Genomic DNA, 23,393 nt, shown 5'->3' on the forward strand with positions numbered 1-23,393 from the left:
GAACAAGCACTGCAACAATACCATCAACAGGAAGGCCAAAAGAGGTGGTTACTGAAGAAAATATCAAGAAAATCCTCGATATAGTTATGAATGATCGCCGAGTGAATTTGCGGGAGATTGTTGAAATGGTAAACATCTCACATGAACGTGTGTTCAACATTTTGCATGAACATTTTCATATGAAAAAGCTATCGGCAATATGGGTGCCGCGTTTGCTCAGTGTCAAACAAAAACAAGTTCGAGAGACCACTTCACAGCAGTGTTTGGACATGATAAAGCGTAATCCTGTTGATTTTTGGCGTCAATTAATAACTGTTGATAAAGCGTGGGTGCACCACTATACACCTGAAACCAAAAATATATCGAAACAATGGGTGGAAGCTGGTGGAAGAGCTCCGAAGAAGGCAAAGGCAGTGAAATCGGCTGGCAAGGTTATGGCCACTGATTTTGGGATGCACTCAGAATATTTCTGATATTATCTTGAAAAAGGATCCACAATCACAGGAAAGTATTATCGTGCATTATTGGATCAATTGAATGATGCAATCAAGGAAAAACGACCACATTTAGAGAAGAAAAAAGTGCTCTTTTTTCAAGACAACGCACCGGTTCACACAGCATTAGATACGATGCTAAAATTACGTGAAATACACTTCGAATTTCGATCATCCACGGTTGAATTTGAATTTTGATCATCCACCTTAGAGTCCAGATTAAGCTCCTAGTGACTTTTTCTTGTTTCCAAACTTAAAAAAAGGGCTCACAGGAAAAAGATTCAGCTCAAACGAAGAAGTGATTACCGAAACTAACGCGTATTTTGAGAGGTTCCTGAAATCGTATTATTCAGATGGTATAAAAAAGTTGGAATATCGTCTTACTAAGTGTGTCGAAGTAAAAGGAGACTATGTTGAGAAATAAATGGTTTTTGAAGAAAAAAAATGTGTTTTTCCTACTTAGGTAGCTTCATTTTCAATCCGCCCTCATACATAGGAATTTAAAAAATGTTTTCATATTGATTTTGAAACAAAATCAAACAGGGATTTTAATGTAAACATTTTTTTTAATTACCTTAATTGATCAAAAAAAAACAAAGTGTTACAACAATGAGGAACTTCAGCTCTACGGGAAATTGGATACAAAAAAAGGTTTTCTTGGGCGGGGTAAAAATAAGAGCATTAAATTGTAGTGCAAAGTTTCTTGAAAACGTATGGAAAAAATAATAAAAAATATTTTAATAAAATCGCACTACTTTGAATGACGTCACTGGTTCATGTGAACCAACCTATGATCTGAGAGCTATGGAAGATTTCCGGTCTGCTTGTCGCTTCTGGACCAATGGGAAGAACTGAATGAGAATAAGCGGAAATTAACCTCTGACGTTACACGTGGAGTACAAAACTTTAAAAAATCGTAGCTCTGATAATACGATATATAAAAATTGAAAAAAATTTTTTTTTACTTAGTTTAATAGTCTATCAACAAATGAAAAAAAACCCACTGAACTTCCTCATTGTTCATATCACTATCAACTATGAAGCACTTTTTTTTCTTAATTGAAATTAAATAAATATATACTTTATGGTTGCCCAAACATCAGGTGACTGTTTTTTGGAAAAAAACTATTATAGTTGAAGAGTTTTAAATAGGTTGGGGAATTAAGAACTATGAGTAAGATGGCTTGGGAAAAACATAAAGAAAAAAACAGGTTAAAGTTGTTTATGTTGCTTTTATTAAAAAAGAGAAATAATAACATTGTTTGAAAATACAATGGGATCAGAAATATAAAAAAAAACTTACATTAGGTACACAAAACAAAAAGACATTCATTAGAACATCAAGTTGCAAGAGCAAACTTACCCCTATGAATGTTATTTTTTAATGTATAAAAAAGAAAATATTTTAACATAACTGTTAAGATATAAGAAGTATTGGGAAAACAACAACTTTCTTTGGTCCGTTTAACTTTAACCTTTATGTGCAATTACATCAGCTGTCTTAATTGCAACGCAGAAAAGTTCCACATAAGTACCAGCCCCTAACAGAGTAAACCAACTCGATGGTAATTTTGTTACGTAAAGTCAAGTGGCATAAAATATGTAGCTATATAAACATCTCAATGAAAAATAACCGTTTTTAACATCAATACTACATGTATAAAAATAATTCGATACTATAATTCTTAGAACTCAAAAAATATTTGGTGGAATATAATTCTAACAATGTTTTGTTCACCATTCATTTGAAGAATTCACAGGGAATGTAAAGTACTTAATATAACAACACTTCTTCGGGATACTACTTTATTTCAACAATGTTGGCTTGACCATACATCTTACATTTTGAACTACACCTTGAGGTATATATTTTTCTTAACTTTATGACACAAATATTATACTTAAAAGTGGAAAGAAAACAGTCAAGAAATTTCATACATTAATGTTAAGATAATTTGAATACATCAATTTGTCATAGAATTCATGAAATGATGTGTAATGAAAGGGCATAAAGAATAATAATACTGGAAAACAAATACTCTCTCATTCTGCTAGAGACTAAAACATGTCAATATGATGCATTTTTAGGATAAAAAAAATTAAATTCGTTAAAAAAAATAGTAAGAAATGGAGGTAGATTATAATGGAATATTTTAGTCACACAGATTACGGTTCAAATACATCCAACTTGTCAATTTTCTCTTTAACTGCCTCTGTAGAATCGTCGCACAAGAGGAGAGTGTGAGAGTAGCCCATGGTGACTTGCGTTATCTTGGTGCCTGCCATGCGCGACACTTCGATGGGCTTAACGGAAGATTTCGTCAGGTCTCCGAGTCCCTAAACAGAACAGATCGTTAACAAGATGCTTTTATAAATAATACCAAACAGTCATTTTCCTTCTTAGTGTTTTTTTAGCCACTCAATCCGGGCGGCTAGCTTGTTCATAAAATGCCGGTATTCCATTGAATGGCTAGGCTGTTCGTTGAATGAATAAGGATAGCTCAACGTTTAACAAGATGGTTGGTTGAAAGCTAGCCGGCAAGCCCTTCAAAAGTGAAACTACTGATAGCCGCAGGTCATTTAGTTAATTTTTTACCACTGCAAACTGCAACGCTACCTGTCATCTATCAAATATTGCGTCAGCAACTGATAATGTGTTGTTTTTTGTTAAAGTTTTTTGTTTTGAGTGGAAATAAACGGCATAAATAAAAGAAAAGGAATGCAAATAATGAGTTAAAGACGAGTTTCAAATGAAAATATTAATCTAAACTCATTAAATAAATTATCACCAATGTTCGACAAGCTAGGGTGACCATGAATTGCAAAGACCTGCAGACGTCTATGGGATGTTGCTGGATGTCTAAGTACGATATTATGACAGAACTAAGAGAGTAATTTTAAGAAGTTAAGTTAGGTTAGGACAGTTTGGGTTAAGTTAAATAATAAAAAACATTAGTTTTTTTCCGATTAAGTTAAGTAAAAAAATATTTATTTATTAACTTAACCCAGCCTATCCTAACCTAAGTATTATTGTATTTAAGAATGAGGGCATTAATGTTTTAGTTTATTTTAATAAAAGTTCCTTTAATTTTAACCTCACTTTCCTTCTATTATCAGGATTAAGTAAAAAAAAAAAAAAAATTATCCTTTTAACAAACGGTCTCAAGGTCATTTTTTACAATTTTCACCCGTCATACGCAAGTTCGTTCCGGGTGAATAATTTATTCGTTTAATTTTCATTTCAATTCATTTAGTCACCGTCGGCGTGTTGTTACAGGTGGACTCCTTGCTTGCGTTGCACACGTCAGTTGATGGTTTTTCATATTTTTAGGTATAAGATTAAAAATATTTTCACTTTTGACTTTGAATATAGATGATTGAAGCAATTGCCTATGAATATTCCATTTTTCCGATATTAAATCTCCCTTTTTTGGCACGTTTGTTACGTTCAACGAGAAGCTAAGCAACATTCAGCCATTTCGTTAAACGCAGCATTAAAAATGTTGTCAGTGTCCGTTAGGTATTCAATGGAATGTCAGCAGTTTATGAACCGCCTAGCCGCTTGATCGAGTGGCTGATAATAGTATTTGGTGGCGACATCTACATCATAAAATGAATGATTTAAGTGCTGCTAAGATAAAAAAGAAGGCAGCATCACAATACTTACCAATTCACCGTATGTTGGAGAAGCACCCCAGGCTATGAGACTATCATCAGCGGCAATAACAATAGATGTATTGCTGACACCGACACTTTGTATATTCCACCCTGTATATAACAAAAGAAATCGGCTATTAAACAATATTTTTAATATGGCTTGTAAGACATTATCATTAGAGCCCCCTACTGGCTGTGATTTTGTCACCATGAGTTTTTGACATTGTGTTGACAAAACTGCACTGGGTGACAAAAATGTTTATTTTAGCGATGGAATTTGAAGAAGACACAGTATTTTGTGTTCTCAAAATACGCACAAGAAAAATGAACTGAAAGAAACAGTATTGGGTACACCCTAAGTATAATGAAAGTTTTATTTAAAGGAAAATTTCCACCCTATATTTGGATTATGTCGGTATCCTGCAAAGTTCTTTAATTATTTTCTCGTGTCAATAAACAATTATGGTGACTTGCTATATTTGGTGGGTCCTTTAATTACACTTCAAGATAAAACATTTCACAAAACTATTCCAGTAGAAGAAAGGCTAGCGGTAATATTGTGGTAAGTAGCATAAACATCGGCCGAGTAACAAAAAGTCACCTTATAAATTTTCATTGCACTAAACTCAGTGACAAAAAGTGGTGATGACAAAAAATCTCAATCAAATTATAATCTCTTAGTTAACGAACATAAGAATATTTGAGTGCAAGATGGTGGGTTGTTTTGCTGCCGCCTATATGCCTAGCTGTGTTGCCTATGTATCACATATGCATCACACCCACACATATTAAACTTTGCATCTATCTTGAAACGCGCACACCTACTTAGATAGATGGGAAAACATGGTGCATTATTTTTTATTATATTAAATAGATATATATATATATTTCTTACATGTAATATATTTGTGGGGGTTTGAAAGCCACCCTACTAAGCATACTAATACTTGTTAAAAACATAGTGAAGTTGCACAGGTATAATAATTTATCAGCGAACAGAGATTTTACGACTGTGAAATGTATAACAATGAGGACATGGAGAGATGAGATGAAGTATCGACTTTTTACTGACCGATATTTGAACTGATGGAGTAACTGCGTAAATGTTTTACTTGAGTAACTGATTAACTGAGTACTACTTGCTTATAAACTGTTGTCTATAATATTTTCTCTTTACTTTCTAGTGGGGAATTGAGGTCGTATACTATTTCCCTGGCTGTCAGCAATTTGGATGTTTTGATACAAGAAATGTACATTTCACCTTCAGCAAAGTCCCACATATTGTAATTACAGTAAAACCTCGTTTTTATGTTCCTCAATTGTATGTTTTCCCGCTTTTTATGCCGAAATGTTAGGGTCCCATTGTTTTCCATACATTCTCATTCAAATATCCCCCCCCCTCAATTAACGTTTTTGTTTTTCATAACCCCGCTTTTACATTGAAAATTTTTCAAAACTCATTCAATATGTCAAAAGACGTCGAGCCGCGCACCGACATGTAAATGGGGAATAAAATCGAGGCAAATAAAAAAAAAAATGTGTAAATTATTGTCTCAAATTAAATTCAAAGTAGGTGCAGTGTAATTGTAAATTTAGTTTAATACCCGTATGCAGAGACAAACCTTAAGGTGAGGAGAGTACATTCTATTGTCTTCACCTTCGGGTTATTCTCTGCATACATTAGTGTCTAATTTTGACATGCAGTTGACGAATGTTTAGGAAGAATAAAATCTTTACATCAATAAATTATGATTTAAATGAAAATTTGGCAATAGAAAAATTTATTTGAAGTTATAAACATAATGTGAAAAGAAGATATTTTAACAGTTATCATAAAAGTATGAAACATTTTTGCCGCTATATAAATGACAGTTGAAATTATGTGGTGTCATACTAAAAAAAAGCGGTACCATATAAATTTCCCAATATTTAGGGTAAAAAACCATTGTATGTATTTTATGCAAATTCAAATTTTTATTTTTGTGTTTTTAAGGTGAAGTGCCTATGTAAAATTATTTCAACTGTATTATTAATTAAAAAAAACACAAAATATTTTAAATGAAATCATAGGTAAATATTAATAATCCCCAATTATGGCACTTTTTACAATTTTTCTGCATATAATCTAAATATATGTAGTATAGTAGATAATTTAGTCTAGTTCAATAAATGTATATTTTATGTAATTTCATTTTCCATTTCCTCACTTTAGCGTTTTCCTCAGTTTTACACTTTTTTTGTTGCTCCCTAGAAAAACGTAAAACAGGGGTTTCACTGTAAGTATGTGCTATGTAAATGTGATTTTAGAATACTTATATTTATTCATTCTGGTGACGTCTCTATTAAAAGAATACATAATCTATTAATGTATCAGTATTAAGGATTCATTGATGACATTTTGAGAAAGAGTAGCAACGAAAAAGAATTTTATCGAGGCAGAATAAGTTGAAATCCCTTAAACAATAAAAATTATATTACCTGCCAGATCCTGTACTGGTTTTGGATACATATTTGCTTCGCCCGTGCGTTTAGTTTGTCCAAACAAATACAGTCCACCTGTTCAAAAGAAAACTGGTTAAGAATGAAATTCAAAGTGTGATTTATTATGATTTGGAATATTGTTATACAGCACCATTTAACTTTTAAAAAAGAATTTCAACAGAAAAGCTGTGGGAACTGTACTAACCTAAATCATTGATGGCAAGACTGTAAGTAGCACCACAGTAGATAGAACGAACACCACGACTTTGCGAATCAAAGTATTTGATCAAACGAGGAACCATTTCATCTTTAGGTTCAGCATGACCCAATCTACCAAATCCTCCGAAACCCCAGCTGTATGCACGTTTCTTTGAATCAATGGCAACCTTAAAACAAAAGAAAAACATACTATGCATTACCTTTAAAATATCAATTAAACATTTTTTTTAAATATTTTTTTTGTGATATAAAAATATAGCTATGCACATAAAATAAAATAAGTATACATACCGAATGGCTAGTACCACAAGCCACATCTACAATTTCAACATCTTCAAGAGGTTGAACATGACCATCTTTTCCCTTTTCAATAAACAGAACAACACGCTTTGGAGACGTTTCAAAGTGGAAAGATAGTTTTGTTGACGTAACAAAATATTTTCCATCAGTATTATGTCCTAAAATATTTAATAAAAAAACTTAGTATAATGAAGAAAATAGGAAGCAAGTAATAGGGTAACAATGGATGTAATACACTCATACCCAACTGGCCATATTCTGGGAGTCCAAACGAATGGAGGCCCCCTTTGTAGTCCAATATCATGGAAAAGTCTGCACCACATGCCACTTTGACGATTGGGGGGCCACTGTTGGGAGGAAAATAATATATGAAATTAAAGACAAAAATAAGTTTAACAATCGGAAGATACGGAAGCCATACCTTCACTATGACAGCATAGTTGAAAATAAATTCTCGCAAGCGATTACGAAGATAAATTATCGACCCTGTGTCTTCAAATTTTGGCTAAGTACATCGATATGTACCGAGGGGACGCGTGGCCCACGGTACACATTTCTACGCACTGAAGTGACATAGCTTCACTATGATGGTATAGTTAACGATAAATTCTGTCAAGCGATTACGAAGATACACTACTGACCCTGTATCTTCAATTTTTGAGATAAGAATATCGATATGTACCAAGGGTTCTAGTACCCCGCAGTACACATATCTACGCATTTGAAGTGGCAAAAAATGATATTTTGATGCAGATATCGTTTGTAATGACCACCTTAGGTAAGATATAAACCTTGTCCGAAGCTAGACGAGAAATACATGTCAATTTTTGATAATAATTTTAAAGACATGATTTTCTATTATAATAATGTATAACTTTTATCTTCTCGGCCCTTTGAAAACTATTGACTGTATTCTCGTATACGCTAACTTAGCAACGCATTTTAAGTAAAAAATCAAATTAATGCATTTAAGCTAAAACTGTAATACTTTATAAAATCTTACTAAGTAGCTGTTGATTCATTATACTACTTACCGATAGTTAATCCTGGTAGGGACAAGCAACTGCGGTTGCACTACACTTCCTACTCCGCATTGGCCATTTCTGTTATCTCCACAAGCATACACGACTCCCGCATCTGCCAGAAAGAAAGTTCACTAAAGAGCTTGTTAATATATTCCATAATATAATTGACAAAACACATCTACCTATATACCTGTTAGAAACAATGTATGGTTTCGCCCGGTGGCAGCATGTATAATATTCATATCCTTCAATGTTGAGACTTCTTCGGGAATATCTTTAGTCACCGTATCCCCGAGGCCGAGTTGTCCGCATGATGCACGTCCTGTAAAATTACATTGCGAAAAACACATTTCAAAAGTCAACTAATAAAGAAGGGGGTCTTGTATCACCAAAATTAAAAGTTACAAGCAGTCAGAATATATGCGTGTCTGATATCTATACTAACATCTCACCAACAAGGATAACATTAATACACCGAACTCGCTCAATACTGTGTAAAAAAGTATACTAAAAGGAATAATGGTGGAAAAGTTTACATACTCGTATATAAAACAAGATATCAAAAATAAAATTCAATATTGTTTATCGAGTATTAATTTTTTTTTTTTTAAATTTGAACATCTTTTTCAACACTTAATGTATCCATAGCCTTCCGCGCATATGTATCTACACCCACTGAATAGTTATTACATGCAAGAGGTGTAGAACTCAGCATTATTACTGTTAAATGAATTATTATATATTGCTCATACTGATCATCGTGATTTCGGATGTGACAGGGTTTAATGAACACCCTGTATTAAAAAATAAATTAGCATATTTTATTTAAAACTGTGTAAAACTGAAATCCAGTATATTTTCAAAAAGTCATTAGCAAAATAAAAGATATACATACTGTTTGCAGGTCGCATAAATACGGGACATATTTTTTTTTTTTAAACCCAAAAACAATTTACTAACTTTTCTTATCTAAATTCAAAAGCAATAAATATGGATAATCAGATGAACTACGCTACTGAATTCGACAGTCAATGTCAATATCAATTGAATAACCTAGATCAACTATCTTTAAGCAAAATAGTGATCGAAAGTTATTTTTAATATTCAATGAGGATATTTTTTTACAAAAGGTTAAGAAGCTATTTATTTACTAAAGTTTAGTAGTTAAGATGTTTTGTCGAATCTTCAATTAATGCCTAAAATAATGACGACGTTGACCGATGATTTTGGCCTAAAAATCACTTACTAGCAGCGCAAAGAAGTATTTTTGAAAAACAAGTATTTTTTATACAAAAGTTTTTCATTTATAAAACTATATATTTTTATATGAGAAACAGCATGTTCCGCTAGTATGACAATTTTATTTAGCGAATTTTCGATAAAGGAAATTTTCACTATTTACATAGTTTATTACAAAACCAATTTTCGAGTAAAAAAAAAAGAATATTAAATTTAGTAATACATAAGACTTAATATCTACAAAAAGTTAATACACAAGTATTATTTAAAATTCCAGATGGACTCAATATACCGTCGGTATACAGATAAAACCCCCAAATGACAAAATTTTAGAAAAAAAGAGTTAAAAATGCAGTTACATGTAATTTTTTGAGCTATATCAACTGACAAAATTCTCTGAATTTTCCGAGGTTTAGTTTCAAAGTTAACATATCAACAGTGGAAAGGAAAAAATACCAAGCAACATGTAGCAACTTTACAGAAGAGACAATGAAGTTTTTAAAAAAATTAATGTAGAATTTCATATTCAATTTTTTTATTTAAATTATGTAAGAATCACGCCAAAATAATATGTATTTATGAGATTTTTTTATCAATTAAAAAAAACAAAAAACTTAAGGTTTTTTAATATTATTTAGGGAAAACTGTAATTTCCATTTACCGGATATTTTTTTTCGAAATCTCATCCAATGAAACGATTTAAAGGAATTAAGATGGTTTAATGATTATGTATCATGTCCGAAATGTGCGGGCATTCCATTGTAACTAGTGGGACATTTGATTCCAGAATAAGACCAAGTTTGAGTTGTAACTTTGTCATTAGAATTCATTAAACAGTAAAATATTTTTTTTAAAATAAGATAAAGAACTATTTTATCATGTATACAGCTTTCAAGAAAAGGCCAAACAGTCGATATTTTCTGTGTAACTATTATTTGAATGAATGTGACTGGCGGGACACCGGAAAATACCTTCTTCTACCTTTATGCATTTGAAGATGAATTTACATTCTCTCAAATAAATACCGGGACAGTAATTGAAAAGGGCCGCATAAATGATTTTTTAGAAAAATTTTTGTTGCTAAATTGGCATAACTGTACTCTATACTGCCGTTAAGTGTGAGTGCAGTGTTTTCGACTTGATGGCTGCTCTCAGGTAAAAATCCTGAACAAAGGTATCAAGTAGATTAGTAGAGATAAGTCCACCACGTAATGTAGTGGTTGGCGTGTTTGCCTACCATGCTTGAGGTCCCGGGTTTGATTCCTAGGAAGGTTGACACGAAATATTAACTAAAAAGGTGAGTCAATACTGCAATATTTCGTGTTTCTGAACTGGCACCTGAAGCGTAAGGTCACCTTACCTTCGTGTGTTTAACAAATGATTGATTTACCATTGCATTAAGTGTACTAATTCTGTCCCCTATGCACCATCGGGTGCGGACAGGGGTATGACGATAATGATGATGATAATGTGTTATTGAGTTTAAAGTAACGATTAATCACCCGCAATGGAAGTGGTAAAAAATGCTTCCCTATGGATCAACGTCACTGCACGTAACTGGTGTGAAGTAAGACAAAAATCATCATCATCCCCTTTCCACACTTAATGGTGCATAGGGCACTGCATTGGTACACCAATCGCAGCGTATCTTGATTATTTTTGTTTCATGAGGGTAAGGTGATCGGTCTTACGCTTCAGGTACCAGTCTAGGGACTATGAAATATTCTAGTGTAAAAACACTCTTTTAAATAATATTTCGTATCAACCATGTCGGGAATCGAACCCGAGACCTCTTACATGGTAGGCAAATGCGCTGACCATTACACCACGAGGCCAACAAGACAAAAAGTAATTGTGAATTATTTTGAAAAACATTTTTATTTAGATTTATAAAAAAAAGACATGAAGCTATGTTATCATTAAATTAGAGGTAATAATAAATGGAAGTTCAAAACTTATGTCATTTTACAACTTTACATGGAATGGCCCATGCTAAGAAGACTTTTGTTTAGTTAATCATTTAAGCCTCAGTATGGGCAAAAATGCATTTAGAGGGTTTTATCAGTATACTAACGACATATACATACACACGCAAATTACATTTGATTAATTGAATCGACATGATAAATTGTTATGAAATGAAAACCCTTGTTTCCAGTGTTACCATTTTTATGTTTGACAATTATGATGTCATGAAACATGTTCTGTATTTATAATTTTAGTTTTGTAACACCTGTTAATGGGGGGGGGGGACTTCTGTGTAGAAACTATCATCATTTCCTTTCCACACCTAATGGTGCATAGGGCACTGCATTGGTACACCAATCGCAGCGCATCTTGATCATTTTTGTTACATGAAGGTAAGATGATCAGTCTTACGCTTCAGGTACCAGTCCAGGGACTATGAAATATTATAGTGTAAAAACACCCTTTTAAAAAAATATTTCATATCAACCATGTCTGGAATCGAACCCGAAACCTCTCGAATGGTAGGCAAACGCACTGACCATTACATTACGAGGCCGACTAGAAACTATAGTTTATAAAAACAATGACTTTCTTTTAATATAGTCAAAGTTGGTGACCCAAAAATAAAGTTTTTCATTTCATAATAATTTTAATAATTGCATTGACTATTACGCACAGTAAAATAATAAAAATATATCAAGACGATCGCATGACACACAGTAAATTAAGAGTGTGGTAAACATTCTACGCCTTTAAAGTTTAGGAGGTGGGGTATTGGAACTACTTTCATATTATACATCCGCAGTGAAATAAACTGACAGTCAAATTTCAGAGAAAATTCCGCCAAATGTCAATACAGTGAAAAGTCAAATAGCATACATTGAACTCAACCTGGCATGCAAAGTTCAAAAAAAAATTTACTCTTTTTGATCGATGGATAATCTCAAGTAAAGCTCCTGAAAAGGGGAATCGGGTGGAGATTAGTCTGACTTGTAGTGTAACGGTTGGGGTGATCACCTATTATGGTTGACGTCCTAAGGTTAATTCCTGGCAGGGTCAATGTGAAAGTTTATTTTTAACCACAAGGTTTACATTTAAGGCACCACAACTGATATTTACAATTTTATTAAGATAGATAAAACTCGGTTGTTTAATGTTGAAGCTTTCGGTGAGCTAAATATCAATATTTAAAAAAGTACAAATGGATCGTCTTAAACCATGGCATATTAACTCACTTTTGGCAGTTTTTGACCTGCCAGAGAGAACCATGTTGCTCGACCAATCTATGCTATGGCTCTGTTTGGTTGAGCGACATAGTTCTCTTTGCGGTGATATTCTGAACCGCTTTCGCAGCCGTAGAAAACACCTTTATCTCGTGTATTAACATACAAAATATGCAAGATTAAAGTGTTCTCTACGGCCGCGAGAGCGTTTGGAGTATCACCCCTGGTAGACCTAGATTATGATTTGGAGTTCTCATTTTAAGCTCTAACTCAAAATCTGCCAAAAGTGAGTTATACTACGTCTAAATTTGTTGCAATAGAGGGAAAACATCTTTGAGAAAGTAATATGAAGTCTAGACATATGTACAGGGCTTATGACCTGTCATTGGCTGGTTTACATTCACCATTCTGCCTATGTTTAAACATCCATATTTCTTCAACTCTTTCATCAGTTGAATTTTGTGAGGCAAAAGAGCTGAAACCTTTATCATGCAGGTGAGATTCATCAGGCTGAACCATTTAACCTACAAGGCAAAGCCTGAAAACAATTTTGCATTTTTTGTACTTCTTATACCTGGGCCCCGATTACAATGGGAAGTTAACGGGGTTATCTTCGACTGCCTATAAAGAAAAACCGATATTTGTGTACGAAAATGAGTATATTTGCCTGAACATTTGAAGTATTTTCGTTAGTAACCTATAATTGACATTTAAGTTTATAAGTGAAAATTATTGATGGAAGTTCACTGTAATTTACTATAGAAATAAAAGACGAGTGATAACCTTACCTCTGTTTTGTATAAAAATATCAATTTCTTGATAAAGATACCAGTCTCGAAGATGTCGCGTAAGCGATGAAACCGGTCACTGGATATTTCAAATTTGTGGATTAAAGTATCACTCGTCTTTTATTTCCATAACCTATAGTTGAACTTGTTTAGAAGAAAAACTTGTATGCATATTCTGCTTTTTATACAGAAAACTGAATTTTACTTTGTAGATAAAATTTAAGATAAATGTTAATTTCCCCTTTGTTATAAAGGGCCCAGTTAGTTTAATCAACAATGCTTCGAGTATGTTTGTAGACAGGCTAAATGCTGAATTTCCCTAGGGAGGAAATCCAGCCTGTCTACTAACATTTGGATATACTCAAAACATTGTAGTACACTATGGTTTAAGACGATCCAAATCTGTTACAAATTCAATGACATTAATAAAAAGAAGGGAAGAACTTGATAGACGCTTATATTATACCATAATATTATGATACAATCGCATATATATTATTTTTAATAAAAACTTTTTCTTACCTAGTGTCATAGCTTTTCCATGCTCGGAAACCAATACTGAGTGACCTGATGTACACCCACTGACAATGAGACGATACTGAAAATTAAATAAATGTTTTTTTTAAATTTTTTTTTATAACCCGCTAAGCCTCTATTTTAGAGGCTTGTCAGCAGGTGGGAAAGAGGGGATATGGAAGGAGGTAATGAAAAATACACCACAACACCCAGACCAATTGAGAAAAAAATCTTTCATGGATTTTTTTACAACTGGCGGGAATCGAACCCGCGACGCCTGTTTTACAGTCGACCATCTAACCAACTGCGCCACGACGCTTGTTTGATCAATTAATTTGCTTATAAAGTAGTTCTTTAACTTGTTTGTAGCTCAGATGGAATACGCCACAGTTAAAACTAATAAGGCAGTTTAAATATACATAGAAAAATTCTTGAAACTTGGTTTTGAGCACATTAAATAAATTAGGAATCGGAAGAAATAAACAAAATACGTGGGAAAATTAAAATATGAGGAAAGATAGAGGTAAAAAATGTTATGTTTCTTCGGAAAGTTGAAATTTTTATAAATCGTTTGGTGTTAAAACTCAAGCTAACAAAAAGATAAAGCAGTAAACAGCAATTTGCCAGCTTTTTATTAAAACCATATGGTTTAAAAAACACTTGAGTAAAAATCGATAAGAAAATGCATAATGGTATAGGTGGCTAGTGAGGAACTTCAGCCCTACGGGAAATTGGAGCATTAAATTTGTACAGCAAAGTTTTCTGAAAATCTAGGAAAAAATATCTTAATTATTTTAATAAAAACGAACTACTTTGAACGGCCTCGCTGGTTCATATGAATCCACCAATAATAAGAGAGTTATGGAAGATTTCTAGTTTGCTTTCAGTCAATGAGACCAATGGGCAGAACTGATCGAGAATAAGCAGAAGTGAACCTCTAACGTCACACGCGGAGTTATTTCGGAAATACAAAACTTTAAAAAATCATAGCGCTGATAATACAATATATAAAAATTGAAACAAAAAAATTGAAATTTTGAAAATAAAAAAACCACGGAACTTCCTCATTGGTTCATATGATCTTGAGAAATACTGAGTAAAACGTATCCTACCTTCATGTCAGTGAAGCGATGGAACACATTTAAGTTGGGGTGAGTTCGCACCACTTTGTTGGATTCACGTTTGCCTGTCAATTCCCAGGACACCTGACCAGCAATAAGAAGCGTGCCAGGTTCTTTACACATCTTTTTTAGTAATTCCTAAAAAAAAAATCGTCACAATGAAAAAGTATTACGACATTATTATTCCGATTTGCGAACAAAAAGCTGTTACTTTCGAAAAGCGTTGAGGCGACATTTTCAGTAAAACGAAACAAACCTCGGGTAATTTAGTGTCTGGTTCCTCCAATTCCAAGATAGGTGCTTGTTCCGGCATCTGGTTGTGGATGGAATCATCACTGTCAGAGTCTGAAGCGACTTTCTTACTTTTAGATTTCGCCGGCGCCTTTCCAGAAGATGGACGCTTACGAGTTTTACCGTTTCCTTGTTCTGACATTTTTTCTGTAACAAATAAGCAAGTTGTACTACAAATCTACAAAAATCGCGCGAAATGATGTAGGTTATTTACGAGTAATAATATTTTGATCGCTACCAAGCGTGGCGAACAAACCAAAATTATTGGCATTAAAATGCCGGCCAACAAGTAATGGTTGCCGAAATCAAAGAAAAGTTTATAATTTTATTGATTTAAGTAGATACAGTAAAAACACACAATATTTTACCTTGATCGGAAGCCTTTACAGTGAAATCAAAATCTTAATGACGCCAAAAAACCGGCTCCAAATTTCTCCCGTTGACCTGAAGCCGAAGCCGTTTGAAACCAGAGAGAAAGAGTGAAAACACAGATTATTACATTAGCGTTAAAATGAACGAACCAACTTAATATTCATAGATTAATAGACAACGGAGTTCATAATTCACAATAAATATGTAACAATCTACACTATGTAAAAAAATATGTAAAAATTATAGCGACACTTTAAAAAACCGTAGTACTGAAACAGAATGTCGGAAAAAATTAAAATAAATTTGTGAAAAAAAATACGTGGATCCTATTTTTTTTTTAAACCAAGAGCAAAAGACTCAAACATGTTTTTACAAAGTATGCAAATAGGCTGATGAGAATGAATCTGACACATCACATAAAAAGATCTGTTAAGGCCCATTTACTGACCATCATGCCATTTCTACTTCTATCAAAGGAGTAAATTGAGAGGGTTAAATGTCACACCTCACGCATTTCTATCCTAATAATAAGCAGCCTAATTGGCCATGTGGGTAATTAAGTAATAAGTTCGACATTTATAAAATGCTCGTATATTATATATTATCATAGAAGTACATATTATATTATTTAACAGGAATTAATAAAAACAAAATATAATATTGAATTGTTTATAATAGGTTTAAGAAAAAGTAATTTCGTATTTTTTGCTTTATTTCAATGCTTTATATTTATTTATTTATTATTGCAATCTTACAATCATCCGATTTAAGTCAAATATCCACTGTTCCTTTTGATAACTTGTTACCAACGAGAATTCAACTTCATAACGCCCCTCTCGTAGAAGTCCCTATTGGCAAAAAACTCGAACAACCCATTTTCGCAGACCTCTATTGAAGCCAAATTTGTACCCCTAAAGCTAGGGTTTCCTAGGACAGCGGTGCCCGTATCTTAACGGCCGTAGTGAACGGTGATGCGGTGGACAGCCGTCGTAGTGGTGACTAGAGAGTGGTTTTATTTTTTAACGGTGTTATCAACACCATTTTTATAGGAAACCACTCTCTAGTCACCGTTACGACGGCTGTCAACCGCATTAATGTTTACTACGGCCGTTAAAATACGGGCACCGCTGTCCTAGGAAACCCGAGCTTAAGCGCGTTGGCCACAGACAGGAACAGGTGATAGTCACTCGGTGCCAGGTCCGGACTATAGGGTGGATGCATAAGAACTTCCCATCCGAGCTCTCGGAGCTTCTGGCGCGTTATTAAAGATGTGTGGGGTCTGGCGTTGTCCTAATGAAACACAATTCCTCTCCTATTCACCAATGTTGGCAGCTTATGTTCGATCGCCAGCTTCAAGCGGTTGAGTTGTTCACAGTAGAGGGCAAAGTTAAGCGTTTGGCTATAGGGGAGCAGCTCATAATAGAGTATTCCCTGCCAATCCCACCAAACACATAGCAACACCTTCCTGGCCGTCAATCCTGGCTTGGCCACGGTCTAGGCCACTTCGTTGACTTTCAACCACGATCTCTGTCACTTGACATTGTTGTAAGTGACCCACTTTTTATCACCAGTCACCATCCGCTTCAGAAATGGGTCGATTTTGTTACGATTCAGCAGCGATTCGCAGATGAAAATTCAGTCCAACACCGAGCTTTTTTTAAAGCCAGCTTTCTGAAAATGGTTCAAAATGATTTTATGGTCAATATTCAGCTCCTGGACGATGCTACGATGGCTAGCATGATGGTCTATCTCGATATTTTTTATGATTTAATCGACATTTTCGACGACAGGCCTGTCAGAGCGTAGTTCATCATTCACCTCCACTACACCAGAAGAAAATCGCTCGAACCACTGTTGTGTAGCATGAACCGAAAGAGTATCGGCCCCGTATACATCGAAAAAAAATTTGGTCGCTTTCGACGGGTTTTTGTCCTTTCAGGTAGGTAGGTAGGTTCCGCGAAACCGTCCAATTTTGCCCAAAAAGTCTAATCTATGATCAACCTTTAAAAAAATATATTTCCATTTGATTTCGGTAAATTTGGTACATTAAGGACGAAAGTAGATTTATGTCACTAACTTCCCTCAGAAGCTTTATACCCGTATGCAGAGACAAACCTTAAGGTGAGGAGAGTACATTCTATTGTCTTCACCTTCGGGTTATTCTCTGCATTTGAAATTAGAATGTACTTTCCTCACCTTAAGGTTTGTCTCTCCATACGGGTATTAGTCACAAACTTTACTCAGTGGCTTATCAGAACCTGTCAAAGTGCGCATGTAATTTTTTACGGGCCAATTACGACTGTGTTTTTTAATGTACTGCTCGATAGCAAAGACAAAGGTAAGTTTTTCTTGTTGCATAATATAGACAAAGGTTTTCAGATTACTTCCTGTTTATATTATGTGCTGTTAGTAGCTTAAAACAAGAATTATGACGATGGGCAAATTAAAACGCATAAGTTGAGCATGTGGGTTGTCAATTTTGCCCAAACGAAAAAATGTGTTAGGGTTGCCACTTTCTTATTTTAATAATTAGTTTAAATTAAATTAAAACTATTATTAAGGTTTTGCACACATTAGGTATTTTAGATTTTCAAAAATATTATCATTATTGTGGCTAATTTAATGTAATTCTTCTTTGCCTTTCTTAATTCATTTGATAACGTGTTTTTATATTCTTTTTATTGCATTTTAATAGTTTCTGAAGCGTTTCTCATGTTTTGCACGGTATACAATTTGTTTATATATAAGATCATTTTCATTATATCTGGAGTTAACCAGCCTCCATTATTATCCACCCTCAAACGATATTTTTTTCACTTTTGTAGCCATGGACTTTGATTCCAAAATAATTTATATTAATTTTTAAAATTGATGTCACCTAGTTTTAACCTTCTTAGTTGTTCGTTAACTATATTCCTAAAACAGTTATTATTTCTCACAACATAGGTATAAGTATTTGCCATTTCGAAAAATGTGTGAACATACCTGATATTAAAAATGGTCATTTAGGTATTTAAGACTAGGATTATTGGTATGTGTACTTAAATAAAACATTTCTTTAAATAAACAAGATTTATTAATTTTTCTTTAGTTATTAACCAGATTTTAACAACCCTAAGGCCTATAAATTGCTTGTATGAAAACAAATATAGTTCGGCGGGTAAATTTGCCCAATTGTTTTGAGACGAATATTTTATTAGTTAGCCATTGAAAATATGCTTAAACGTCAATTTTGCCCTTCAATTAATAATTCAATAAAGTAGTTCTTAGACAAGAACGCCATATGAGCTACAGTTCAACAAATAATGGTTGCAGGCAAACATGGAGGTAACTTTTCCCGCCATCAAAATTTTAAATTGCTTGAAATCGCATTTAAAAATGACTGAATTTACATTTGCAACCCAATTCAATGATTACCAAAGTCATTCATCGTAATTAAAAAGTAAAGCACAACGTACATTTTTTTGAAGAAAATCAACATAATTGCAAAAAAGCGGGCAAAATTGGACGGTTTCGCGGTAGTAAAACTGTAAAATTTGGCGAATTTCTTCTTTTGAGATCTCTATACTCGACGCATGATAGTTCACGACTGAACTGACCAAGTGTAATACTGTCAAAGAAACGTTTGTAGTATACACTCACCCCTTTACAACACCGTATCATATGATCCGATGTAACTAATAATGAACGAGATATACTTAGTTGAATAAAGGGCGCGAAATGACTTTTACCCCAACCTGATTTAAGAACGTTTTTCTGTCAATGGTAAACATAACCTGGAAATTAATTTTAAAACATAAAATATTATTGTGGCATAAATACCTCAATACTAAATATAGAATTATCATGAATAAAGGAGTGACAATAAACCATTTTAGCAGTAATATCAGAAGAAATAATTTTAGCTCAGAATTGCCCCAAAAATTTCAATTAGGTAGGTACCGTAAAACATGTCAATTTTGCCCACTGCCGAAATCCTTAACAAAACCATGTATTAAAGTAAGAAAAATTACTGGTTTTATTAGAATTACATTTGGTTAGTACATTTAGATAGTTCCATGGCAAAACTAAATATTCCGTTTACCGCCAGTTTAAATTGATCACTTGAAATTTGAAGTTAAACTTAAAGGTCTGTTTTTGTATATCTATAGTGTCAAAACTTTTTTTGTTGCGGAGTTGGATGATGATAATGGTTTTCGAAAGGGATGAAAATATAACTAAATGTGAGATCAGTGTGAACGGAGATATTCTGAATCATGTAGAAGAATTTGTGTACCTGGGAAGTATGTTTACTAGGGATGGAAAGACCGAGAAAGATATTGAAAGGAGGGTGAGTGCCGGGAACAGGGTGAACGGTGCACTGAAATCTACTTCGGCAAACAAATGTTTATCGCAGGAGGCTAAACTAGCAGCTCACAACGAAGTTCTAGTGCCAACTCTAATGTATGGGAGCGAAGTATGGAATTGGAAAAATGATGATGAAAGTAGGTTGAATGCTGTCGAAATGCGATCCCTCAGGCGAATGTGTGGTAAAACGATGTATGATAGGTGCACAAATGTCGAGATCCGTGAAGTGTGTAAGGCTGAGACATGCATTATCGACAGAATCAAGAAAAGGGTGCTGCGTTCGTTTAGACATGTAGAGCGAATGGACAGCGAAAGAACGGCTAAAAGAATCTACGATGCGAATGTTGATGGATGCAGAAAACAGGGAAGACCGAGAAAGACATGGCACGATAAAGTCCATCAAATACTTGAAGATAGACATGTCAAAAGTAGGAATAATCGGCGTGCGTGCATGAGAAGATGAATTAATGTAGAGGAAGCGAGATCTGTATGCCAAGATGAGTGATGTGGCATTCTATCCTCTCTGCCTACCTCTAAGGGAAAACGGCGTGATGGTTTGTTTGTTTGTTTGTTTGTTTGTGAGCTTGCCCCCTTAATTACGAAAATCGCATCAGAACTGAAATGGTTTGTAAAAAAATGCAAAAGCGACTTCTAATTTATTGACTTATGCATAGTCAAACACGAACAAATTAAAAGGATTAGAGATAAACTCCTTTGGTTTTGTTAAAAATCCAATTATGTGCCAACCCTGGCTCACAAATCCGCATTGTATAGAGGAAATAGTTGACAATGTTGCCCACCTGTTTTTTGCATTGATTTTATAATGGCGATGCCTCAATGATGCTATTGCTTAAACATAAACAGCATTTTTCGCCCGAAAAGTATTAATTTCATTTGAAATGTTAAAAAGTTATCAAACTAGGTTTATCACTAGAACCAAAGGCTCAAATTAAGTATACTTAATCAGAGATTATATAGTGCTATTACCTACCAATAAACGAAATAGGATTTAAATTTAAATAGTTTAATATGACGCATTTACTTTGACAGTATGACGGTACAGATTCCTTGACAGTCTTGACCAGTCGTCGCAAACAAAGTTCTATACATAAAATTAAGAATAGTCCAGAAGGAGCGGACTGAATACATATATCGGACTGTGTCTAAAAAAAATCCCACTTTGCCCCACTTTCACCGCGCGCATGTGTGAAGTCGCCACGTATGTTGCCAGATCGCGAAAAATATAATCATAACACAAATGTAAGATAATTATATTTTAAGGAAAGTAATTTGTTAATTTCTCTAAAATTTTATTGTACACGCGGAATAATTGATTGACATAACAGAGTAGATAAGTAAAGGGTCATTTAATAAGAGTAATTGAATTAATGAACTTTGAACTCAAGAAAATTAAACAAATTTTATTTTCCATAAAACGGATATTTTTTTATCATGTAAATAATATTTGATGTTTTAAAGATAATGTCGGTGAAATGTCCACCACAGAGTTGTTTAATCCGAGGTCCAATTTTCATTAGTTCTCTCATTAGATGAGCAAAGTAGGGTAAAAAAAATTACTACCCTGGCAACACTAACGAAATGTCCATTTTGTTTCATCGACAATTTGACAGATAGAAAAATAATTCAATTTTTAAGTAATGCATTTGCTTCTTACACATTCATTTGCTAATTACACATGAAATGTGATCCCATCCTGTTTCTTTAAGATCCTAGCAGTATTTCTACACTTTAAAAGGACACAACACGGCATAGTTGAATTCAAATCAGGAGTTACGTACTGAGCGACGTCTACTAAGAAAATAATGGGTCAAAACGTAAACCTACTCATTTGTGAGTAGTTTAGTTGCCTTCTAATTGATGTGCATATGCGGTTTCTGGACTATTCTTAATTCTATTGTTTGACACCTCATATCTCAGAATATGGAAATATTCCATTAGATCCCTATCCAAACAAAGTGATGATATCTGTATGTTCTATCTGTTTGTTTGTTCTTTGGATTTTTTGCGACACCTGCGAAATTGCAAACTAAAATAAGGGGAAAATTCCTTCAATTTTTCAATTCGCTTTGAAATTCTAATAGATGGCACTGCCGGTAAAAATATATGTTTTGACAATGACTGACGAATTCTCTTATTCAAAATAATTATGATCTTGGTGGATGGTGGCTTAGCACCTAGAATATTGTATAGATCTTCTGGTTTGAGGTGCGTTATTTTATTGAAATTTTATTGGTTATAGTCATTTATTTGTTATTTATTTTACAATATTGTTCATCTCAAATAATTTGGTTGATGACAGTATTATTTTTCAATTTTCATATATTCTACTTTTTAATAATTGGGTTCTTCTTAAAACATAAATAACAAATACTAGCCATTGACAACAATCCCGGTAACCAACCATCTTATCTCGTGATCACCCACTATTAATTCAATATTATTACGTCCTAACGGAAAATCGTCAAATGAGTCCCTCAATGGAATCGCCCTTCACAACAGTACTTGTCCTTCTGTAAATCCATCCGTAAATTCAGACATTATTAAAACATTAGTGACTCTTCTTCTTAATATTATATCTTATAATTTGTTTGCTTGAGCCGAATGTGTACGAGCGGTGAATGAAACAAATAATTCTAAACCTTTTTCTGGTTTATCAACATGATTTTCTTTTAAGATTTTATAACATTGTTCTTTAGATATTATAATATCGCAAACCTGTAGAAAACAGATTAATTATTTTATTTACAAAAATAACGTTAATACTATGGCATTCTTTAAAGAACAAATTAACACATAATTATATTTCACGCAAAGTTTATTTATTTTTTATTTACTTTTACAACAATTAATGTTTTGATTATTTTTTTAAATTATAGATATTTTAAACCCCCATAGTGGGTTTACTTTTTTTAAAAAGGAGTTTTTTATATTTATAACATGTGTAGTTATACAATATATTATAAAATATGCAAATGAAAAAATATATATGAATAAAAATTTTAAATAACATTAATCGGCCTCAAGCAAAAAATGGATAACTGACCTAATACGTTATTCCACAATTGGATTGTTATTTTTTAAATTGTTTCATCTGTAATTATTATTTAATATAATATCTTCCATTCGGATTGTTGTATTTTATTTTTTTAAGATAGTTGTACTAATAAAATTTGAACATCTAGTTACACCTTAAATAAAAAACAAAATATTTTCTTAAAAATAATTTCAAAAACAAAACCGATTTCCGATGATACTCAACCCATATGGATGTTTGTTTTTAACAAAAGTCATCGCCATCCCACAAAACGATGCTATGGACGCATACCTAATC

The 23,393-nt window shown here is 33.4% G+C and overlaps 1 protein-coding gene across 1 annotated transcript; it reads right to left on the reverse strand.

Annotated features, from left to right (window-relative positions):
- Positions 1-1,706: 1,706 nt before the first annotated feature.
- LOC148273436 (protein RCC2 homolog) lies at positions 1,707-15,828 on the reverse strand. The gene is made up of 12 exons (XM_088238705.1): positions 15,691-15,828; positions 15,288-15,469; positions 15,023-15,169; positions 13,917-13,992; positions 8,367-8,498; positions 8,186-8,288; positions 7,395-7,498; positions 7,143-7,309; positions 6,838-7,018; positions 6,630-6,707; positions 4,162-4,262; positions 1,707-2,831 (listed from the first exon to the last, which is right to left on the reverse strand). Exons 2-12 carry the CDS (start codon positions 15,462-15,464, stop codon positions 2,661-2,663), a joined length of 1,437 nt encoding a protein of 478 aa, XP_088094831.1. The 5' UTR covers positions 15,465-15,469; positions 15,691-15,828; the 3' UTR covers positions 1,707-2,660.
- Between the last annotated feature and the right edge of the window lie 7,565 nt (positions 15,829-23,393).

The sequence above is a fragment of the Micrasema longulum genome, unplaced genomic scaffold, assembly GCF_059751315.1.
Source record: "Micrasema longulum isolate JH-2025_06_02 unplaced genomic scaffold, ASM5975131v1 h1tg001954l, whole genome shotgun sequence".
Lineage (NCBI taxonomy): Eukaryota > Metazoa > Arthropoda > Insecta > Trichoptera > Brachycentridae > Micrasema > Micrasema longulum.

Bases quoted from the DNA above. Each gene is read 5' to 3' on its own strand.
- LOC148273436 (XM_088238705.1), bottom strand. From the start codon at position 15,464: ATGTCAGAACAAGGAAACGGTAAAACTCGTAAGCGTCCATCTTCTGGA. The intron at 15,170-15,287 runs GTTTGTTTCGTT...TTTTTTTTTTAG, and splicing joins CAGACACTAAATTACCCGAG to GAATTACTAAAAAAGATGTG. The intron at 4,263-6,629 runs GTAATATAATTT...TGTTATATACAG, and splicing joins ACCAGTACAGGATCTGGCAG to GGTGGAATATACAAAGTGTC.